Source organism: Dicentrarchus labrax, unplaced genomic scaffold (assembly GCF_905237075.1).
Source record: "Dicentrarchus labrax unplaced genomic scaffold, dlabrax2021, whole genome shotgun sequence".
NCBI lineage: Eukaryota > Metazoa > Chordata > Actinopteri > Moronidae > Dicentrarchus > Dicentrarchus labrax.
This window is the reverse complement of record NW_026136723.1, coordinates 5,458,746-5,478,897: the sequence shown is the minus strand read 5'-3', so window position 1 is coordinate 5,478,897 and position 20,152 is coordinate 5,458,746. Positions and strand designations below refer to the sequence as shown.

Here is a 20,152-nt window from a genome sequence, read left to right as displayed (position 1 = left end):
GATTCAGATTGAGGGGGAAACGGCTAGTTTGGTATTAGTAGCTCCATCAGAGGTAAAAAAAAGAAGCTGCACTAATTGAAATGTGTTATTTAAAAGGAAGACAGACTTGTTGTCAGCGTTATAGGCTCACTTAGCTCCATTTCAGGTAGAGTCAGAGTAGTAGCTTCAAGCAGAGAGAGAGATTTGGATGAAGTTGTTCATGAGCTCCAGCACTGAGTAGAAATGAAATAAGTGAAGTTAAATAAAGAGCTGACGGAGAGAAGCTGACGGTGTAATGAGACAACAGTTGACAGAACGGCTCAGCCTTCCGCTCCCATCATAAAAAGGTTAATGAAGTCACACTTGGAAGCAAATTGTTTCAACCTTTATTAAACATAGCTTGCAAGAGATAAATATTACAAAGTTATTTCCTCCAAAATTAGCTTATTTTTTCAATCAATGCATAATTGTCAATCAACTGGCAGTATTCAAACAGCATTATTTTCTTTTACTTTTTTGAAGACCGTTAAATATCAAGTATGTGCAAAAGGTCAGGATTGATGTAAGCAAAACAAAATGGACTTCAATTAGTCTCGATTTCGTTGTCTTGTTTCTGCTTCCCCGGGTGTTTGCTTCAACATTGTCAAACATTATGCAAAAAGAAACGCTTCTGCAGGTAAATTGATCAAACTGATTTTGCAATCAAATGTTTCCCTGCGTTTAGCGACAACAACTAATAGAAGATAAAGCCGAACAGTAGAGGACCGTACAAGTTGTATGCTGTTGGCAGGAGAAGTGATCACTGATTCAGGGTCAGCAGCTGTGGACATTTAACAAAACAAAAAGGTCGGACCAGGCTTCCACTCGTGAGAGATTATACATGGATGGACTATTTAGTGACTAACCTCTGTATAAAACGGACTGTTTCTGCACGACAGTAGGCGTTACATCCAGAGGTACCTTCTTAGAAAACAGGCCTCAGAATCAGCTGGAGAACCCTGGTGGAACCCTCTTAGAACTCAGGCTGCAGTGATTTTGTGTGTTTAAACACATTTACTACAAACCGCGAACACACAGCTGACTGTTTCTCATTGTCCATTTCTGATAGTTCTGTGTTTTTGCCTAAGCTGCGCTCATTTCACTAGGACACTGGAACGTAAAGGTTGGTTTAGAGGGCTGCATTGGGATTCCGCAGGACCCAACGCAAATCTCGCAGGAGCGTGGCGGGTCCAGGGATTCATCTTGCACCCACCAGAAGGATGGAGACAGAGTCAACAAATTAAATTGAGAGGAAGATTAAAGCAGGTTTTTACAAAACAACAGCAAAGCAAGGCAGGTCTGGCATTTGGAGACATTTCTCAGTTGTTACTGTCAGTAGAATAACGTCTTTTCACCTGCAGGACAGGAGAAGACATAACGGGGAGGGAATGGGCAGAATGCTTGCTTGCATCCTTTCTATGTAAGAAACAGTCTGTATGAGAACAGCAACGCTGGAAAGAGGTTACTTTTTAAATGTTGTCTTTCAGCGCTGTGAGCAGCACCTACTGTCCAGTCCAGCAAATTCGAGCCCCAGTGGTTCATAGAAAGCCAATGCCTGAATATGTGGACTTCAGGAAGTGGTCAGCAGTAATGTGGGATAGATGTGATTTGTAGCGAACATGCAAAAACACCAGACTGGTCCTGAGAGGCCAGAGCCAATCTCAACCCGGATCCAACCATTAGTTCAGGAGGGGCCTTCAATTCTGTCCATGTAATCCAACACACAAGGTCAAACATTCAAAGTGCTTTTATCTAGAGCAAGTTCAGGAAACCATCAGTTATCCCAAGCTTCATCACCCCAAGAGAAAACTAAAGAAATGTTCAGATGTGTAGCTGACTGCAGACCCTGTCTGTCTGAACCAGTGAGCACTTTCCTGCAAACTCTAACTAGTCCACAACCAAAGCAAATGCATCCAGGGAGATCGCTTCAAGAAGCAGAGGAGGGAGGGGGAGGGAAAAAAAAAAGAATCCCAAACATTTTGCACATTTGTTACACAATAATACACAGTGATCACAAAACGAAATGACAAGCTTCACAATATTCATGGCTTTTTGTTTGCTTTTCTACACAATATACAACCATTTAATTTCTTTTTTCAGTACAAGGGAGGAAAAAATGCTTATGTACAATAAGTCATTATTACTTCAAACCTAGCAAATATCGTGTCATTTATTTCATAGTCAATACATTTGTTTATTTTTTTTTTAAACTGCGATAGAAAGAAAACAGAACTCAGTTGAGACGTCAGAAAAAGAATGACTTTTGAAATCTAGAAATCGAAATTTGAAAAGAATCTGCGTCCAGATACAAAGGTGTGTGGATGCATCTGCAAAAGAGCGAAGAGAGAGAGGAGCTTTTTTTTTTTTTTTCTTTCTTTCTTAAACTTCAGCTTGGCGGCAAAAAAGGAGATGCATGACGAAAACATCGCTAAAAATCAAATGGTGAGTGGCAGTAAAAATGTCCCCCGACGTTAAAAACACATGAAAATATATCTCTACATCCAATTTGAACTTTCCCACCAAAGGGAAACTTGATTTGTGTTTTTTTTATATAATAAACAGAAAAGATGTTTTCTGAATCTAATCCTAGGTAGTTTCATAGTCTTCCATTTCACTGGGCTGTTGATGGTTCTGATGCGGTGACGGGCCAGGTCTGGATTCCTCAAACACATTTTCCTTGCGTCAACACAACACTGGCTGGAGAGAACCCACTGCGCACCCACTGCGCACCCACGGACAGTGACACACATTCACATGAACAGTGACGGGAGACGTGCAGAGGCTGTGCGATTAAACCACCAATCTCTCAACCGCGTGGAGCTCCATCAAGGACGACCACTGGAGGACTGACTGTTGGTTATTGAAGTCAAGGCTACAGAATGAGAGACAGTGTTTGGGTGTGTCTTAGGGTCAATTTAATATCATTATGGTGAGAGTGAACTGTTTGAAACGGCAGATATTGTTTGCAAAGTATACATTACTGTGATTTGACCTAAATGCTCTTTGCTTCTGAAGAGGAGCTCATGGGCAGTGTTGGCCACTCAGACATTACTACTAATAATATTACTGTCCCCAAAACTAATTAGTACAATACATTTCAGTAATAACATTTAATTTAGAAAATAATAAATAAGAGGTTTTTTTTATAACCTTCCTTTTATTGTCACCCTCTATTGATTTGAAATCCAACAGTCTAATCATATCCTTGGATTCATTTTTGGAAACTAGTTTGAAAGTTTTGAAACATTCAGTAACTGGAAATATTCCATTAGTTTGGGAAGAAAAGACACAATTACCAATTTTATGTCTTGTTTGAGTAGCAGAAAAGTAATATAACTAGTAAATAATTACTGTTGGCAGGTAGTAATAAGTAAAGTAATAATATTACCTTTGAAAAGAGTAATGAGTAATAAATACATTCTTTTGAGTAACTAACCCAACACTGCTCAGGAGAGAACTGAATCCTTCCTCTTCCTAAGCTAGCTAGCTAGCTGTGCTCTATTAGCTTAAACAATGTATTTTTCCCATAACGCCTTTCTTCCATTGGTCACAACCCATTCAGCTAGAAAGAAACTGAGCACTTCATCACCCAGAAAAGGATGAATATATTGTTCAAACTGAGAGTTTAGATTTTTACCAGTATCATGTGTTAGCTTAGCATCCAGAATAACACTGAGCCATGAAAACCAGTGGAGGAGAGGTGAAGGGGATTTGTTAGCTAGCTTAATTCAACAGAAACTGCCAGCTTCCACCTCAGTTCACACCGTAGCTCTGTCACCAATAAAGGCGTCGACGGGCCGGCTCCAATACCAACTGCTTTTCTGTCTTTTTCCAATTTTAATCCTAGCGGGACGCTAAATCTTTATTTCTTTTTTTTAAACAATTGATACTTTCCAAAAGGGTTTTAACTGCCTCCTTAGCTTTCCATGCTTATCTTACATTTTAGCGTCACTCAGCAGAATACGAGCCTACAGCCTCGCTAGCTAGCAGTGCACTGAGCTAAATGCCAATGTCAGGATGCTAACATGCGCACAATGACAATGTTAGCAAGTGAAGTAGCACGCGTAATGTTTATCATGTTCACTATCTGAGTTTAGCATGTTAGCATGCTAACATTTGCTGAAGCTGATGAGTGTCATTAGGTCTCCAGGTATCTGGTCATAAACCGAGCTACCTGACCTTTTGGAACCAAATGTCTGCACAAGGTTGTACAGAGGATTAAAAGGTAAATAGTGTAATGTAACCAGACATATGGTTAGATAGCCAATGAGCACATAATAACCAAACACAAAGTAATCAGTGACGGTTCCACTCACACATCAACTGCACACTGAGGGATAAACATTTTGTTAGAAACACTCCGATACGGCTACCAGAAGGTGTGTTGGACCACCCACAACCCTATGCATCAGTGTCGGTCTCATGTCCATGAGGAACCTGTGCTATGTTGTCTCACCACACTACAATCCAGATCTTCTCCATTAACAGCTCATGGGGACCTGCCTGGCAGACACCCTGGATCCATGGGCTCCATCCTAAAGTAAGTCACTAAAACAGTCTTTGCACTGTAATTTGCAAGTTTCCAAATAAGACTTTATAGATTTAGTAGATGATTTGAGACTTCTTTGTAAACCCCCACTTCGTCAACTGTTTGAACAGACTGAAAGGTGTTGGCCGGTCAGCTCAGAACCGTGTCATTATGGATCCCACTGCTTTTCACGCAATGTCAGGATTATTGTCTTTTCTGCTAGAAATGCTTTCTAACATCTAATTAACATTATTTAAAGGGTTATTACCCAAGCCATGATCATTTCCTGAACCTTATGTAGTTTTATTGTAGAATCCTAACCAACTGTGACTGAAAACTGAGGATAATAATAATAATAATAATAATAATAATAATAATAATAATAAGTGCCTGACCAAACCTAGCACTTGCCAAGACAAGCACTGGGATTCATAACTACGCCACGGAGCCCCGTGTGAACTGCCTGGTTCTCTCATCTCAAACCCAGACTGACTTCACAGCCTCGTGTCCGTGTGAGGAGCCAACATGTTCTACGAATAATACTGCACACTGACTGAACACTGCTTGAAACGTCTGGGCTACTGCAAACCTAGAGCCCATCACTCCTGTGGGACCCAGGGAGGTGTTGTTACGGTTACGCCAAAATGGACTGACGACGGCCACTACCAAAAACGACTTAGACTTGACCTTTACACTTCCTTCTTGTTAGAGTTGTGCAACAGTGCGCTCACTAAAACCCATTCCGATGATTCTTTAGATTGTAGTCGAGGTGTATTTCTGTGTTAGTCCCAGAGGTCTATCTTCCTGTCTCCCTTGTTCCCATTATTCCTGCTGATGTCTGCACAATGTCTGCTCCCTTCGGAAGGTCAACAGAACTAGATCATCCATCACAGGAAAGCCTTCATTTGGATTGGTAAGTGTGGGTCTGACACAGTTGAGTTCGTATCTTATATACTGTGGGATGATGCTGGTACCAGAGTGGATCCAAGCAAACACTATAAGCTCTGATGATGGATTTGTTTTGGATCGGGTCCTCTAGTTTAGTTCAGCCTTTATAAATATGAGGTTGTGTTGCTTTGGTGACTCTGCACTGAAAAGGAGAATAACTTTACTAATGGTTCTTCAGTTATTGCTGGGGTTTTCCAGACAGTGAGACCCTATAGTGATGCTGGTACATGTACTCAGGCCAGCAGCAGCTTATACACAGGCTGGGTCTAACCCCAGCACACTGGGCACCAGAGATTTGGAAACTTGACACTTGAGGTCCAACATTTACAGAGGTCAACACTGGCAAGTAAATTAAACCATTAGTCATCCATTGAAACACACCTTGATGCAATCCACAATACTTGAGACATCTCCCCTGACTCTCTGGTCGGCCCTCAGCCAGCATCCAGACCTTAGCCACTCTCAATTGTAACATTATTTTCCTCTTTAAAAAAAAAAAAAAAATGTTTTTCCCAATTGGAAATATGCAAAGTGCTCCTCTGGAGTGAGGCAACTTGTGTGCAGAGCATGCACACAATGATTGATCCATGTCTCTCTCATAAAAGATATAATCCACATCCTTTTTTTTTCTCCTCTGAAGCTAGGTATCTATACATAATCCATACAGATATTTCAATAGTTTCTGTTAGCTATGTTGATTATTATCGTCTCCAGGGGCTAATACCTCTCAGGTACGCCACCATTTCATTGGGAGACGCCGCAAAAAAACAAAGAAAGAAACAAACCAAAAAAAAAAAAAGAGAGAGAAAAGAAGAAGGGGGGTGGGGTGGGTTGGGGAGCGGGGCAACAATCAGAAAACAATCTATAAACCCAAATATAACAAGAGAAGGAACCCAGATTTCTAGGTTTCTAGGTACAGAATCTGTGGTTTGGACACAAAAAATGTGCTTCCACCTTCAGATCGGAGTTCTTTTCACTTTCTCAAAGAACATGTGATGCCAAGAGGAGCTGCTGGGTAAAAAGGGTTCAGTCTGTGCATACTGGTTAACCAAAGGTATTGAGGAGGAGGGTAGGGGGGGCATGGAGGGGTCAGTTGCAGGTAGTGAAATGAGATGGAACCAGGAGGGGAAAATCATCTGGCTTCTCTCTGAGAGGAGACCGTCAACCCCCCTGTGAATACTGGGAATCTGTGGACATCATCCTCTGGTTGGGGTCCGTTATCGGTCCGCTGAAGGTGCAGTCGGGACGTTGCTGCGTCTGTCAGTCCTGATTAGTACAACTACAGTATGTCCCGTGTTCATTCGCCTGGCGACTGTTAAAGTCTGTAACAGGAGAGGCTGACATCTGAAATGAAGAAACCGATGACCTTTTGATGGGGGAATGGTGGGAGCAGACTAGCAAAGGAAACGTTTTTTTCCAAACTCTGATCACATAGGATTCTCTTTTGTACACGTCTGCACCTTTTGTCAGTCATTTCCAGTTAATTAGCTCTGATGGTAGCAGGGGGGGAGGGGTCTCCTCAAAATTTAGGGGTGCTGCCGGTGTCGGAACTTGGAACTGGCCCTTTTGACGAGATGATACAGGTGGGTGCTCAGCTCCCCCCCCTCCCTCCACATTCTCCATTTCCAGAATGGGCTCTTCATCCTCTTTTCAAGAGCAAGCAGAGCAGTCACTAACCTAATATTGTCTGGTTTTGTTCCTATCAGTATTTTCCACTTTGTTACTTCAAGTTAGCGAGCTAACACTTTTTACAAAGCTTCAAAGTCGTTAAACTTTATGTTGCATAGCAACCAGAATGCACCCTGTTGATCTTCTGTTACTAGCAATAGTCACATCTAAGCTTTATAATTGAGTGGAGGAAAAAAATCCTATGATTGTGGCCTAAAGTGGCCCTACAATGATTCACCGTCACTCCCCAAAGTAAAGGAGGAGACAGCAGAGAAACAAAAAAGAATGGACCAAACACTTATAAAAGAAAAAAAGCATAATGAGTAATAGTAACTGAAGCAAAAATGGTAGTTGCAGGTATAATAATAGTGCTACCAACAGCGATAATAATGGGAATTATAATTGTTAAACAACGCTGACGAAGAAGATTTTTACTATAATAAGAACATTTGAGATGCACTGACAGTTTAGTGTCTTTGTCCGACTTGGTGGGTTTTCATGGGTTGGTTTAAGGTAGGCACACGGACAGGCACTGCATGCGATGGGGTGGGGTGGGGTGGGGATGTTGGTTGATCTGGGAGTGCTTCAGTATGGGGTAGGAGGGCAGGATGGGGAGGGAGGGGGTGGCTTCAGAGGGGCAGGAGGGCTAGGCGGGGCTCATTTCTGTCCGGTGATGGACTGCGATATGGATCGAGGTGGGATCATGTCCAACAGGTACTCTCTCTGCCGGTCTGCTAAGCTGGAGCTCTTGTGGGCTCCAACTGCCGCTGGGTTCAGATAGGCAATATTTAACCCTGTGGGAACAAGACACACATGAAGAGTACCCTGGAAGGTAAGGTAGTTCTACATTATTTCATATTGTAATACATCTCCCTCTTTTCTGATCTGCTTAATACCTTCTCTATGTTAAAAAAAAAAAAAAAGATTCTGTAAATCATTATAATGAGGACCTTTCTCAAAATATTGACTTAGTATCACAAGTCATTATTTTGAGAAGGTTTTTCCTTATATGACTTACAGAATCCTGTTTTTGTCCCCGTCACATTGGCAGAAATGGGCTTCCATACCAACTAGATACTGCTCTCACTCATTCCAGTCGGGTCCACTTTTCTGGGGGTTTTGGTTAACAAAAGAAGGGAAAATTTGCTGATTTCAGCCAGCTTTGTGTAATATTAATATGGGCAGTATATGCAAATGAACAATGTTTAACTTCCCTCCAGGTTGCCTGCAACCTGAGCTCCCCATTCAGTTGCCGGCAAAAGTCTGCTAGCTAACTAGCCAGCAAACTAGCTAGAAATTAACAATTGATGTAGAGTAGCTAGCTAGTAAGATAAGTAACATTTTGCTAACATTACTTAACTTAAGATGTAAATATATATACACCGCAAAACTTTACATAAAAACAGGGTCTCCTTTACTAGCCTGGTGTTGCTACATGTTTTGACAAATAAACACAGGTCTCAATTAGAGGCCTGGTCTGGATTTTAAAGAAGTTCTTTGGATGTATAAAACCTCACGGGTCACCTACTTGAGTGAGTTCCAATCTGCTTAGATCGCATGCACAAATATAAATGTTTAAACTTTTGTCAATATGGAATATTGTAATACAATATGTAATATAATAAAGTATCAAATGATCAGATGAATGAATGATTCGTAACTGATATGTTATTCAATAGGCTAAACATATACAAAGTAATATTTATGCTGGTTTAAATAAACAATCTGATAGAATTTAGAGTTTTGTGCAATGGAATTAAAGGCCTGTCCCATGTAGAGGCATGTAGAGTTTGAGTTCAGTGACCGAAGGAAATAAAAGCCTGGGTTATTAATATTATTAATATATAGTTTTATGGGTATGTCTCTTTTACCGTTTAACCATCTTCAAAAGGTGGTTGTATTTTCAACATAGATGATCTTAGCAAATAGCATTTCTAAGTGCAGGAAAGGAGGAAGTTGTCCGAGGCATCCTCAACTGTTATTGTAACACAGAGCAGCAAAAAAGGGGTGGGACTAAGGAAGAGTCAAATAAACTTAGTGGGGACCTCCCTGGTAAACATGAGCTGAATCAGACACACAGTAGATACTGTACCTGGAAGGTTGTAGATCTGGCGACGGCTGTCATGCTGCAGTCTATTGCTACTGCCGCTGCCTCCGCCGCTGCCACAGTGCTTGGCACTGGTCATCCCCATGAGGCTGCTGGCCACCGACAGCTGGGAGGCCTGGGCGAAGTTGGACAGGACGCCTCGTGCCGAGTTGGACAGACCTCGCTGCAGGGAGGCCTGAGGCTGGGGAGCCTGAGGACAGTTACAGACATCCCATTAACTTCACCATCACTGCCACACAGTGCACAAATGACACAGTGGCAGTTAGCAGATGTAGTGCATTACTGGATTTAATTAGCAATTATCAAAAACATATACCAGAGTTTCAAAAACAGGATGTATTTCTTTGTTTCATGTCACTGTGAATTTGGCTATTTTAGCTGCAGTAGGTAACTTTTTGTCAAATGTACTGAAACTTTTACTACTACTACAGACAGTACTACATGAGACAGATAATCTGTGAAAAAGTCAGGTTCCTCTGGCTCCTACTAGTGCTCCTAATGGTATTGGCAAGAATCCATCAGGCCTGGATGAAAACAAGGAGGAGCCAGAGGAACCTGATTTTTTCACAGATTATCTGTCTCATGTTCTACTGTCAGGATATAGAGGAAGTTTCAGAAAATATGACAAAAACTTATTTTCATAAAAGTTACCTACTGCAGCTTTAATCCTTGTGGGCTCTTAACTTGTTAGGAGCAGGGACATTTAATATACTACTCAACTGCCCATCAAATGAAAATTATCAAGTATTATCAAAATAGTAAGTGATTAATTAATTATTATTATAAAAATATACATTTAATATATTACAGTTAATTGTTGCATCTCTATTCCAAACCTGCCGGCAGACAAACATACTACTACTATAACATAAGTGAAGGCATGTGTACCTGGCGGAGAGCATGATGTCGGATCATGGAGTCAGTCTTGGAGGCGTTGGGGCCTGTAGGGGCCGAGCTGGGAGAGAGGGCCGCCTGCTGCTGCAGCCTCTGTTCAATCTCCTGATATGGAGGCAGGACGCACATTTAGGAATTAACATGGATTAGTACATTCATACACATACATTCATCTACTCCTTTGTGGCCAATGGTGGTTTGAAATCGCTGTTAGACAACTGAGTTTATGACTTTTTGGCAGAGTATCAAAACTGAGAAAAAGCTTTAAAAATGTAAGTCTCAGGCTCCAGACACAAAAACCCAAGGTGCACTAAAGACACTTGTAGCACAATGTGCTGTGTGAGCAGCACAGTGCTTTCTGCCTGTATATGTTTACTGAAATACATGGAGCTCAGGAGTGTTTTTACTAAGAGAATGCATTGTGTAAGAGCCCAAGTTAGTGGTTCCAGACTGTCGCCATATTCACCTGGCATCCCAGGTCTACATCGGCCCCTGTTAGATGGTGACTGTAAAGGCCAGCAGTGCTCATGGTCCTAAAAGCTACTTTAAATGACTCATGGTTTGCACTTTCACAGTTCTTTTCTCTCATATCCATTATTACAGCTACAGTATATAACATTTAGAAAAATTACTTTTTTAAATAAACATATTTGCAAGAATCCACCTGGCCTGAAGTTATTTTCATAAAATGTTACCTACTGCATCTTCAAAGGCACAATCATAGACTACTGTAAAAGAAATCCTATACAAAAAATGTAATTTCTCTAGCATGTAGGCTGGGTGGTAGAATGATGATGATATTTTGTATGCTAATATTATATGAAACATTTAATTCAAATACCAAAATAACAATCCTTCTTAACGACATAAAAGAATAAAAGGAATACAGGGGCAGTAGTGCTGACCTGCTCCTGCTGCAGGGCTTTCACAAAGGCGTTCTTCAGCCTGTTGGTGTGCTCCGCCTTCAGAGCTTTCTTCTGATTGGACGTCATGCACTGCTCACAGAGGATTCGCCCGCTCTTCTCTTGCTTCCAGTGTGGGGTGAAGTCGGTTCTGCACTGGGCGCAGAAGAAAGGCTCCATGCGAGCCAGCGTCCCTCTGAGTTTACCTACAGAGAAAGACTGTTACGTTAGCCAACAGTAGTGCTTACAGTGGGGAAGGTAGGAGAAGGTTGGTACATTGTCAAAAACAATTACCTTTTATATACCTGTGCTTACTGTATCCATCAGTTTGACCTCACAAGCTTTAAGTTCAGACTATAAGAGATCGATCTGAATTGTGAGACAGTGATGTTGGTGCTTACCCTGACTGTCGAGCACGCTCTGCACCACCTCCTCCAAGCCCACCATGTAGATGAACTCACTGTTGGCGGCAGAGGGCAGGAAGTGAAGGAGCGGGGCAGGGGGTTTGGGTGGAGGGATCTCCAGCAGGGTTTTCTCCAGCTGCTTCCTCAGGGCCAGCTTGGCCGCTGCCTGGCTGCTGGCCTGGTCAGCCATGGAGCTCACCCCTCCGCTGGCCGAGCCGGACATGGTGGATGGGCTGACGGCCGAAGCACCGCCCAGGCCACCCTGGGCCCCTGCCGCCGCCGCTGCCTGCATGTGGGCCAGGTTCATGTACATGGCACTGGAGCCTGAGCGCTGGGAAGCTGCCACCTGCTGGCTGGCCTGCAGGAAGACACACATTTAACTATTGGTTAGCAAATTATTAAAAGTCACATTTTTAAGGTTTGAACACTGCTGTCACATAAACAAAAATATAAAAACGTAAAAAAAAAATTAATAATAATAATTAGCTTGCATCAAAGTCAAGTCATGAGAAAAGTTGCTACTAATTTCCTGAGCTACTGTATGTGTTTGCATATGAATCAGTTCTTCATCACAGTTCATTTTTTAGTGTCACAATGGTCTGGTGGGATAGAGGTTTTCACAAGCCCATTAACTGAGACCCGGTCCTATGTCTGTGTTTTGTGTTATTGTATTAATTCTCAAAAACATTGTATAGATTTTTGTGTTTAAAGCGGTTTATAAAAAACGGCTATAAAAATAACTTTTTTGTCTTTATTGCTGAAATCTTCAGTGCGTTCTGACAGTAGTGCATAAGACAGAGGGCTATGATGTTGAATGTTACAGGGACTGTGATAAATACAGAGGCAGATGCCACTGTTCTGTTTGCATAAAAAGTATGTTGTTCTTTTACGCAGATTTTATCCATAAGGTGATGTGTTGTTTATACTTCAACAGTTTTCAATATATTGCCTTGCTTACAGTATGATACAGGTCTATCTGGACAGATCCCTTTTTGGGTAGAGTCTTCCCTTTTTGAGAATTAATTAAGTGATGTCTGATGTCAAACAAAACATCAGCACACTGTACTGATAGCTCGCAGGAATGCTCTGGCTTTTGTCTGGCACCGTTAAGTCTTGACAGTGTTCCTCATCAGGTCCAGAACTGTCAACACACGGAGAACCTCTAATGGGAAATCTTTAGGGAAATGGTGTTACATGCTGTTACAAGAAAGAAACACTACTTATTAATCATTTATTTAGTAATTTATGTTGGTACAATGTGATTCTACAAGAGGTTTTCTTACTTCTGTGATGCAGTACCTGTTTCATTCTGGTGAGCTCAGCTGGATGTTCTGCTCTCTCCCACTCATGCAGCTCTTACTTATTTTTGTTCAATTAAAATCACAATCATCTCTAAATAAGCCGTTTCTGTTGCACACATACAGAGAGTAACACTGTGTGACACATTACTAAATACAGAGCAGAGCCGGGAGCGGATAGCCAGGCGTGGTATGAATCCGTACCTGTTGGTAGCTGACGGCATTGGCCATGCTGCTGGAGCTGGAGCGAGACATTCCGGGCTTGGAGGAGAGCCTCTGGCCCTGCAGCTGGGCAGGGTTAGGGGCTATCACTCGCTGGGACATCAGCATTGGCGGCAGGTTGGCATTGGCTGCTGACCTGATGACTGTGTGACCCTGCAGAAGGGGAAAAAAAACAAACAAGTAGGTGGTGGGGTGACAGTGCAGCAGTGCTATTACTGTATATATATTCATTCTGTCAGCTGTAGCTAATTAATGTGGATTTGGTAAGTAACTTGATGACACTTGGCTGTTATCTTGTGTGCCCATGGTAAAAAGAAATCCCAGGACTTTGGAGGCTTCCCATCTAATTGGCGAGACTGCTTATGGACAGTGGTTAGTGGACTTTGGTTTTTACGGTCCAACAGCACCAACAGAGTGATGCGTCATCTCAGTGTGTTCGGCTACCAGGGCTGTTCTTCAGATGTGGCTTAACAACATGTTAGCCTGGATTAGTTATCAGGCTAAAAAGGACCTGTTAATCCTCATTCGGCTTATTATGTTCTTCAAGCGAACAGTTTGAGGACTGACTTGTTAATCAATGTTAATCAGTCAATAAAAAAAAAGTTATTTTGCGCTCTAATACATAGGTGTAATGGCAAGAATCTGGCAATACGATATATCTGATACAATCAGGGTTATTATGATTCAATATATTGTGATACTGTAAGCAAGGCAATACATTGCAATTTTGGCAATGAAAAAAATCAAATTCATACAATCATAGTCATAGTATGAAGAACACACCATATGCATAAAATCTTTTTTATGCTACCAGAACAGTGCGATTTGCATTTGTATTTATCACAGTCGCTGTAACATCCAACATTCCAGCCCTCAGGTTGTGTTTGTTTCTGATGAAATTAACCAAATTTGCATATTCATCAATTCTAGAATTTTTAATGAAGCAAAAATGATACTGTGTGTACACTTAGTGTCCAGTTTATCAGGTCCACATAGCTAAAAATCTGATCAATGTCTGATCAGACAGTCCTGCATTAGTTCTAATGTTCAGTTCTTTGTTTTAGAGAGGTGTCTCGAATATTTAGACTTTAATCACTGATATAAATTACATGAACAAATTATTAGAAACGCCTATCAGTATGACAATACAATTTAGCAAGAGATATGTTTTAGAAATAATATAACAACGGTAATAATAATGCAATTTATAAGAACCTCATTGCAGGGTTGTTGCATTAGCACGCCAGGATTAGTGAGCATCCATATTAAAGTGTGTGCAAGTGTTAAGACAGATATTATTCACAGTGTGGGCAGTAGAGGGCAGCAGCTGCATGGTGAGGTGGAACAGTACCATCCATACAAAACAAGCTGATAAAGACAATCTAGCACACACACACAAAGACACACGCAGAGCCATCCATAACCACAGAGATCTGCTGAATATTTAATACAATCTCTACATGTAATGGAGGAGCAGGGCTACGTCATGCAAGAACAAAAGGCTTCCAGCAGGAGGCTGTCTCGCAATCAGAGCAGGACCTTCCACCAACACATTCCTTCTCTAAACTAAACCCAGTCCAACTGTCAATCCACAGCAATCATTCATCTCTTCATCCTAATTTAACCTGAACTTTTACCCCGAGCTCACATAGCAGACCTCTGGCTCTACACACTCATAGAGGGCGTGAGGAAATATGTGGGATGATGACACCTTTGGAGAACCTGAGGCTAGAGATTGATAATGTTCACCTCTGAAAAATGCATCAGTGCTGAATTGTTTGTTGGGATTCCTCCAAATGGAATTCCAGGGGTGTAGTTAAGACCACGTAAGTCAAACCCAAGACTAAGCACAGTCAAATTTAAATTAAAGAGTCTAGAGGCTGACAAAAACCTTTCCCTCTCCCAAAACCAAGCTTGGACAAGCACTTTCTATCCTGTTAAAGGATTCTAACTTGACTGCAGAACAATTAACCATATAACGTAGTCAAACTCTTACTGAAGCCAGTCGGGAGGAGAGAGAAAACCACAAATACTCTCCATTTCTGATATAACTGATGCTACCAGCATCTAAGCTAACCTCTATAGCAGTCACCATTGAGCTTCATCATAGGTCAACACACACACACCTAACTTTAAACCACGCCTGTAGCTCACGTCGTGGTTGCCAGTAGTTCCCCCAAGGACGCTGATTGGTCCCGAACCACTGTGGTTGGACCCAAGCACATAGCTTAAAGCCTGGCAGGATGAATTCTCTCATGATCTTGTGAGCCCAGCTGCCTCGCAAGGATGAAAGCAGACCTCCAGTGATTTAGAGTAGCATTTCAATGAAGTTAGAGGACTCTCTTTTCAAGAGACAGAAAAGAATAGCAAAAATCTGTTACTCTTACTTCCTAGTATGGGTCGAGCTACAAAAACAACAGATCCTACATTTCCCACAATATAATGGGATAGCATCTTTTCCTTAGATCATCCCTGCCTGGTAAATGCCAAACACAACTCAACACTGGACATTATATTATACAACTGCTTCTTCCGAGCTGTACTAACCATGAGCAGTAAACTGACCTGTCAGTACAACTGGTGAAGTGATCCTTTAATTTGAGAGTGAGCTAAGTTTCCCCACCTGATTCACTCATATTGTTGTGATACACTGTGAAGCCAGGTGATTATCTGTTACATCAGCTGATTTCTGGTGCTACAACGGTAAATGGATTAGTTGGCAATAATAAATGAAAGCTGCAGTACATTTACCTACTTCAATCGCCAACTATTTTGATAATCGATGAATTGTTTTGAGTAGTTTCTTTTTTTTTTTATGAAAAATGTCCAAAATTCTGCTTCAGCAATGTGAACATATTATGGTTTCAACATTTTTCACCATTTTCTGATGTTTAATAGACCAAACTTATACTTCGCCATCTGTGAAGCAGATAGGAGCGTTGGCTTGCTCGCTCTGGAGGTGTAGAGTGTCCTGAGATAACTTTTGTTATGAATTGGCACTACACAAATAAAACTGAATTGAAATGGTTACCTGTGCAGTGCGGAGGTTCTGGGGCTCAGGGTTGTGCAGGCCCGGCCTCACAGGCAGCTTCCCCAGGCCAGGAGAGCTGTGGATGGGAGGAGGCTGCACAGAGGATGAGGCGTTCTGGACCACTGGGACCTGAATGCAACCGTCAACACAGAATTAACAGAGCAATGGAACTAACATCTCAGGTTTCTGTGATACTAACGTGTATCTGTAACACCTGTTTTACTCCATATCACATATCATATTACAGTAACCATCTAATCTGAAAGAACAAACCAATGGCTTTACATATTTAGCACATTTAATACTGAACCTGAATCTGAAATGCAGTGGAGTAGAAATATAAAGTAGCATTAAGTAGGAATACTCAGGTAAAGTTAAAGCAGGCAGAGAGGGCTCTACTGATGTGTTCAGCAGCGTCAGTAGCAGCAGCACTGACCTTCTGCACCACGTTCTCCTTCTGCATCTGACTCTGTCGGAGCTTCTTGAGCAGCACCAGGCGAGCCTCCTCCAGACGCAGCTCCTCTCTCAGGGCTTTGATCATCTGCTGCCTCTCCTCTCCTGTCTTCCCCTGGAACACGAACACAACACGAACACACACACACACACACAAACAACACACACACACACACACACACACACACACACACACACACACACACACACACACACACACACACACACACACACACACAGCAAATTTAAGGCAACTTATTATACACCTTTTAGCCTGCCTAAACACACCTTTAAATAAAGTCAAAGAAGCTCTGTGGGTAGCGATTACCTAAAGGACGAGTTATATACAGGGCCTGCTGTGGCTCAGAGGCAGAGCGGGTCGTTCCTAAATTGGAAGGTTGTGGGTTCGATCTGGTGCCACATGTCGAAGTATCCTTGAGCAAGATACTGAACCCCAAATTGCTCCCGATGCCGTGCATCGGTGTATGAATGTGTATGAATGTTAGTTTCTGTTTGATGGACTTTGCCATCACTGAGTGAATGTGTGTGAAAGGGTGAATGTGGCACGTTGTGTAAAAGAGCTTTGAGTGGTCGAAAGGCACTATACAAGTACATTTACCATTTTCCATATTTGGACTGTCTTGAATGCTAATGTTTGATGCATTTCATTAGTTAGGGTTAGAATGAGGTATTTATTCTTTCCATCAACTAGGGATGCATTGATACCACTTTTTTTACAGACCAAATACAGGTACAAGTTCTTTCATTTGGGTACCCGCTGATAGAGAGTACTGATATGAGTACTGTCATAAAGTGTCGTTGAGTTCTGTGTCAGAGTAGTTTTATGATTTACGAGGACATGAGCATCGGGCCCAATGCTGGTATCGGTACTGGTATCCCTACCCTTAAAAAGGACCAGGGTGTAGGATAAAGTGGTATCTAGCAGTGAAGTGAAGATTGCAACCAACTGAACACAGCTCGCGTCTGTATATGACAACCTGGGAATGACACCAGGGTGTAGAAACAGCTCATTCTAAGGTAGCAAAAACACAACAATTTCTATATTCAGCTGATAATACACTAATGAAAACATACCTATGAATATTATATTCCATTTCTGACAATAGATCCTCCTAAATGTTACACACTGGACCTTTAACATGTCTGATGTACTGTATTTCTACTTCTACTACTACTGCTCTTCTGAGTCCCTACAAGTATTTTCTTTGATTTCTTTCATCATCTATGATTTTCCATGGACAGCTATTGCTTTGAAGTCTTGCTTGTGCATTATTTATGTTGATTAATCCAGGACCATAATAGAGACGTGAAGTCTGACAGCCGTGACATGTTATTCAGGTTGAAAACAGTCGTACAATACATTCTCCTACAAGCTGTGCAGAGGTAAAGTGACTGCTGTTGATGGTTTTACCTTGAACATGTCCAGGTTGGCCTGGTGCAGGCGTTCCTCGGGGCGAGGTGTCGTTCTGGGACTGGACGCCTCATTGTCTGACAGGATGATGACGTCTGGAGACGGAGTCCGTCTGTCATGGTCTGCCTCACTGCATTGGCAAAACAGGAAAAAACTAAAATCATAATCGAATTTGCACTCTCTTTAAAATTGAGCTGGACATGAAGCTTTGAGGATGATTCTAGAGCTATTTAGCAATTTGCTCAGTTTGTCAGGAAGTTTAAACCACTTGGTAGAGTTGGATGTGAGGAGCACCGTGGCCTCCACTTTTACTTTTTGAGCCGTTCTTAATATTTCAGCAAAGTAACCCATTAAATCCCACTGGCCATTGTAAACTGATGCTGTGCAGCCCAGCAACAGTGGTCAAAACAACAGAACTTATTTTTAAAATTCTATCAGAGATCACAAACTTTCCAAAGATACTAGGGGCCTCCCTTATAACCACTGCATACACACAAATCAGGGCTTGAAAGATGCATACACCCCTTCCCATGGAAAAGTTGGGATTTATAAATGGGACAAAGTACGGAACCTTTGACCCATGCATACCAACATTTTGCATCTTGCCAGGCTTCAGTCTATGTGTTTAAGGCCAAACTATGGTGGTAGTGGACCAATCAGCGTCCATTGAGGAAGAACTGGCAGCTACAGGGTTGTGACGCAGTGAGTAGACATTGTTTGTTGCTGCTGCTAGCATCATTGGTTAAAGTCTGCCTGTGATAGATGCTGACAGACAGATGGTTCATTCAATAACTTTCAGAGTGCATGTTCTGTGTAACAAACCACCTGGTTAGGCCATAAGCACCTCTCCATTTTAAAACCAACCCAAATCTGAAACATTTATGCCTGTGACTTATTATTGAACTATTACTGAACTATTGAGAGCAAGCTGTTGGCTCACCACCACAATCCCAAACCCTCAGAGTGCAGAGAAGTTCACCTGATTCTTTCCCACCTCAACCACATTACCTAGATGATGGAATTATCAGTTATAGTAATTGGTAAAATTGTTACACTATCATTACATTTATCATTAATTATACTCACAGCTGAATGGCTTTTAAATCATGAAATAAAATGCATTTTAGAGACACATCACCGAATCCTCTGCTGTGCAATGACCTGCCCCACAACTCTGTATCCAAACAACACTATTATCGTTTTTGATAGCAAAAATATACATTTTAGATCAGGTTTTCAAAGTAACAGTAACACGATGAACCATTCATTTTGATTTCAAAGAGTGAAATGATCAAATCACAGAGCTGTGATTTTGATTATAGCCTGTGGTCTTACCAAGCTGTGACAGGTAAAAGTTTTAGGCCTGCAGTCCTGGCCAGTTACTGTCTGTGAATTACAAACTCTCGGCTGCTGTCTGGTTAATAAGCCCTGTGCACATCTGTGTCGCTACTGTTTAGGCCCAGCCAAAGGTAGCTTTGTCAAGAAAGAAGAACCATTCTTTATCATTATGATGTAAGTAAGGATAGCAAGTTGACTGTGTGGCTTTGCTGTCTGTCTCATGGTTAAACAATCTCACTCACTGCCTCACATCACTGTCAGACGGCTAGTCAGGCGCTAGTTTGGTAGATGTCATCAAGTGACCAACAGCTGGAGGACAGTGAACATGATTCAGGGCTGTGCAGTAACTCATTCGGACTTTGAAGCTAATGTTAGCTCAAGCTAATGCAGTGCAGAGCTGTAAACAGTCACCAGCCACGTGTGAAATATTTTATGGGTCATTATTAATGGTCAATAATTATTGATGAGTATATTGTTACCCGACTATTTCATGTCAAAATGCTGTGGAAAAGGTCTATCACTGAGCCTCCACAAATTCCACGGATGAATACTTCGAGAAGGAAACAGCAAACCACTGCAAACTGAGTTATAACTGACTAGTCTGTGTATAGGTGTGTCTGGTTACTTTGCTGCAGTATGGTGGTTATTGTGATCCAGATACACACAGAGGTCCTTAGTTGGGGACAGAAACACCAGGCAGACAGGTGAAGTGACTTTCAAGGACAGTAAAACGGCAAACTGTCAGGAAGCTACTCGTGGCCCAGCCACAAAAAACCAGGACCCAGCGTGCCAACGAGAGCAGCAGTCTGCGGGATTTCATCCCGACCAAAGGCTCCACCCACTGGTTAGTCCTCTTTCAGGTAGAGAGGGACTGTGTGAATCAGCTGCTGAGCTGATCAATAGGCCTTT

The 20,152-nt window shown here is 41.9% G+C and overlaps 1 protein-coding gene across 2 annotated transcripts in view; it reads right to left on the bottom strand.

The window, feature by feature from the left end:
* Positions 1-353: 353 nt before the first annotated feature.
* Positions 354-20,152, bottom strand: part of gatad2b (GATA zinc finger domain containing 2B) — a 50,660-nt gene continuing 30,861 nt past the window's right edge. For both annotated transcript variants that reach the window (XM_051390754.1, XM_051390756.1), the window contains exons 3-11: positions 17,906-18,035; positions 16,457-16,588; positions 16,021-16,149; positions 12,972-13,142; positions 11,467-11,827; positions 11,069-11,271; positions 10,158-10,268; positions 9,255-9,459; positions 354-7,956 (exon numbers count right to left, since the gene is read on the bottom strand). In XM_051390754.1, the coding sequence (XP_051246714.1) occupies positions 7,820-7,956; positions 9,255-9,459; positions 10,158-10,268; positions 11,069-11,271; positions 11,467-11,827; positions 12,972-13,142; positions 16,021-16,149; positions 16,457-16,588; positions 17,906-18,035 (1,579 nt within the window). In that variant the 3' untranslated portion in view covers positions 354-7,819. The remainder of the gene's footprint in view (positions 7,957-9,254; positions 9,460-10,157; positions 10,269-11,068; positions 11,272-11,466; positions 11,828-12,971; positions 13,143-16,020; positions 16,150-16,456; positions 16,589-17,905; positions 18,036-20,152) is intronic.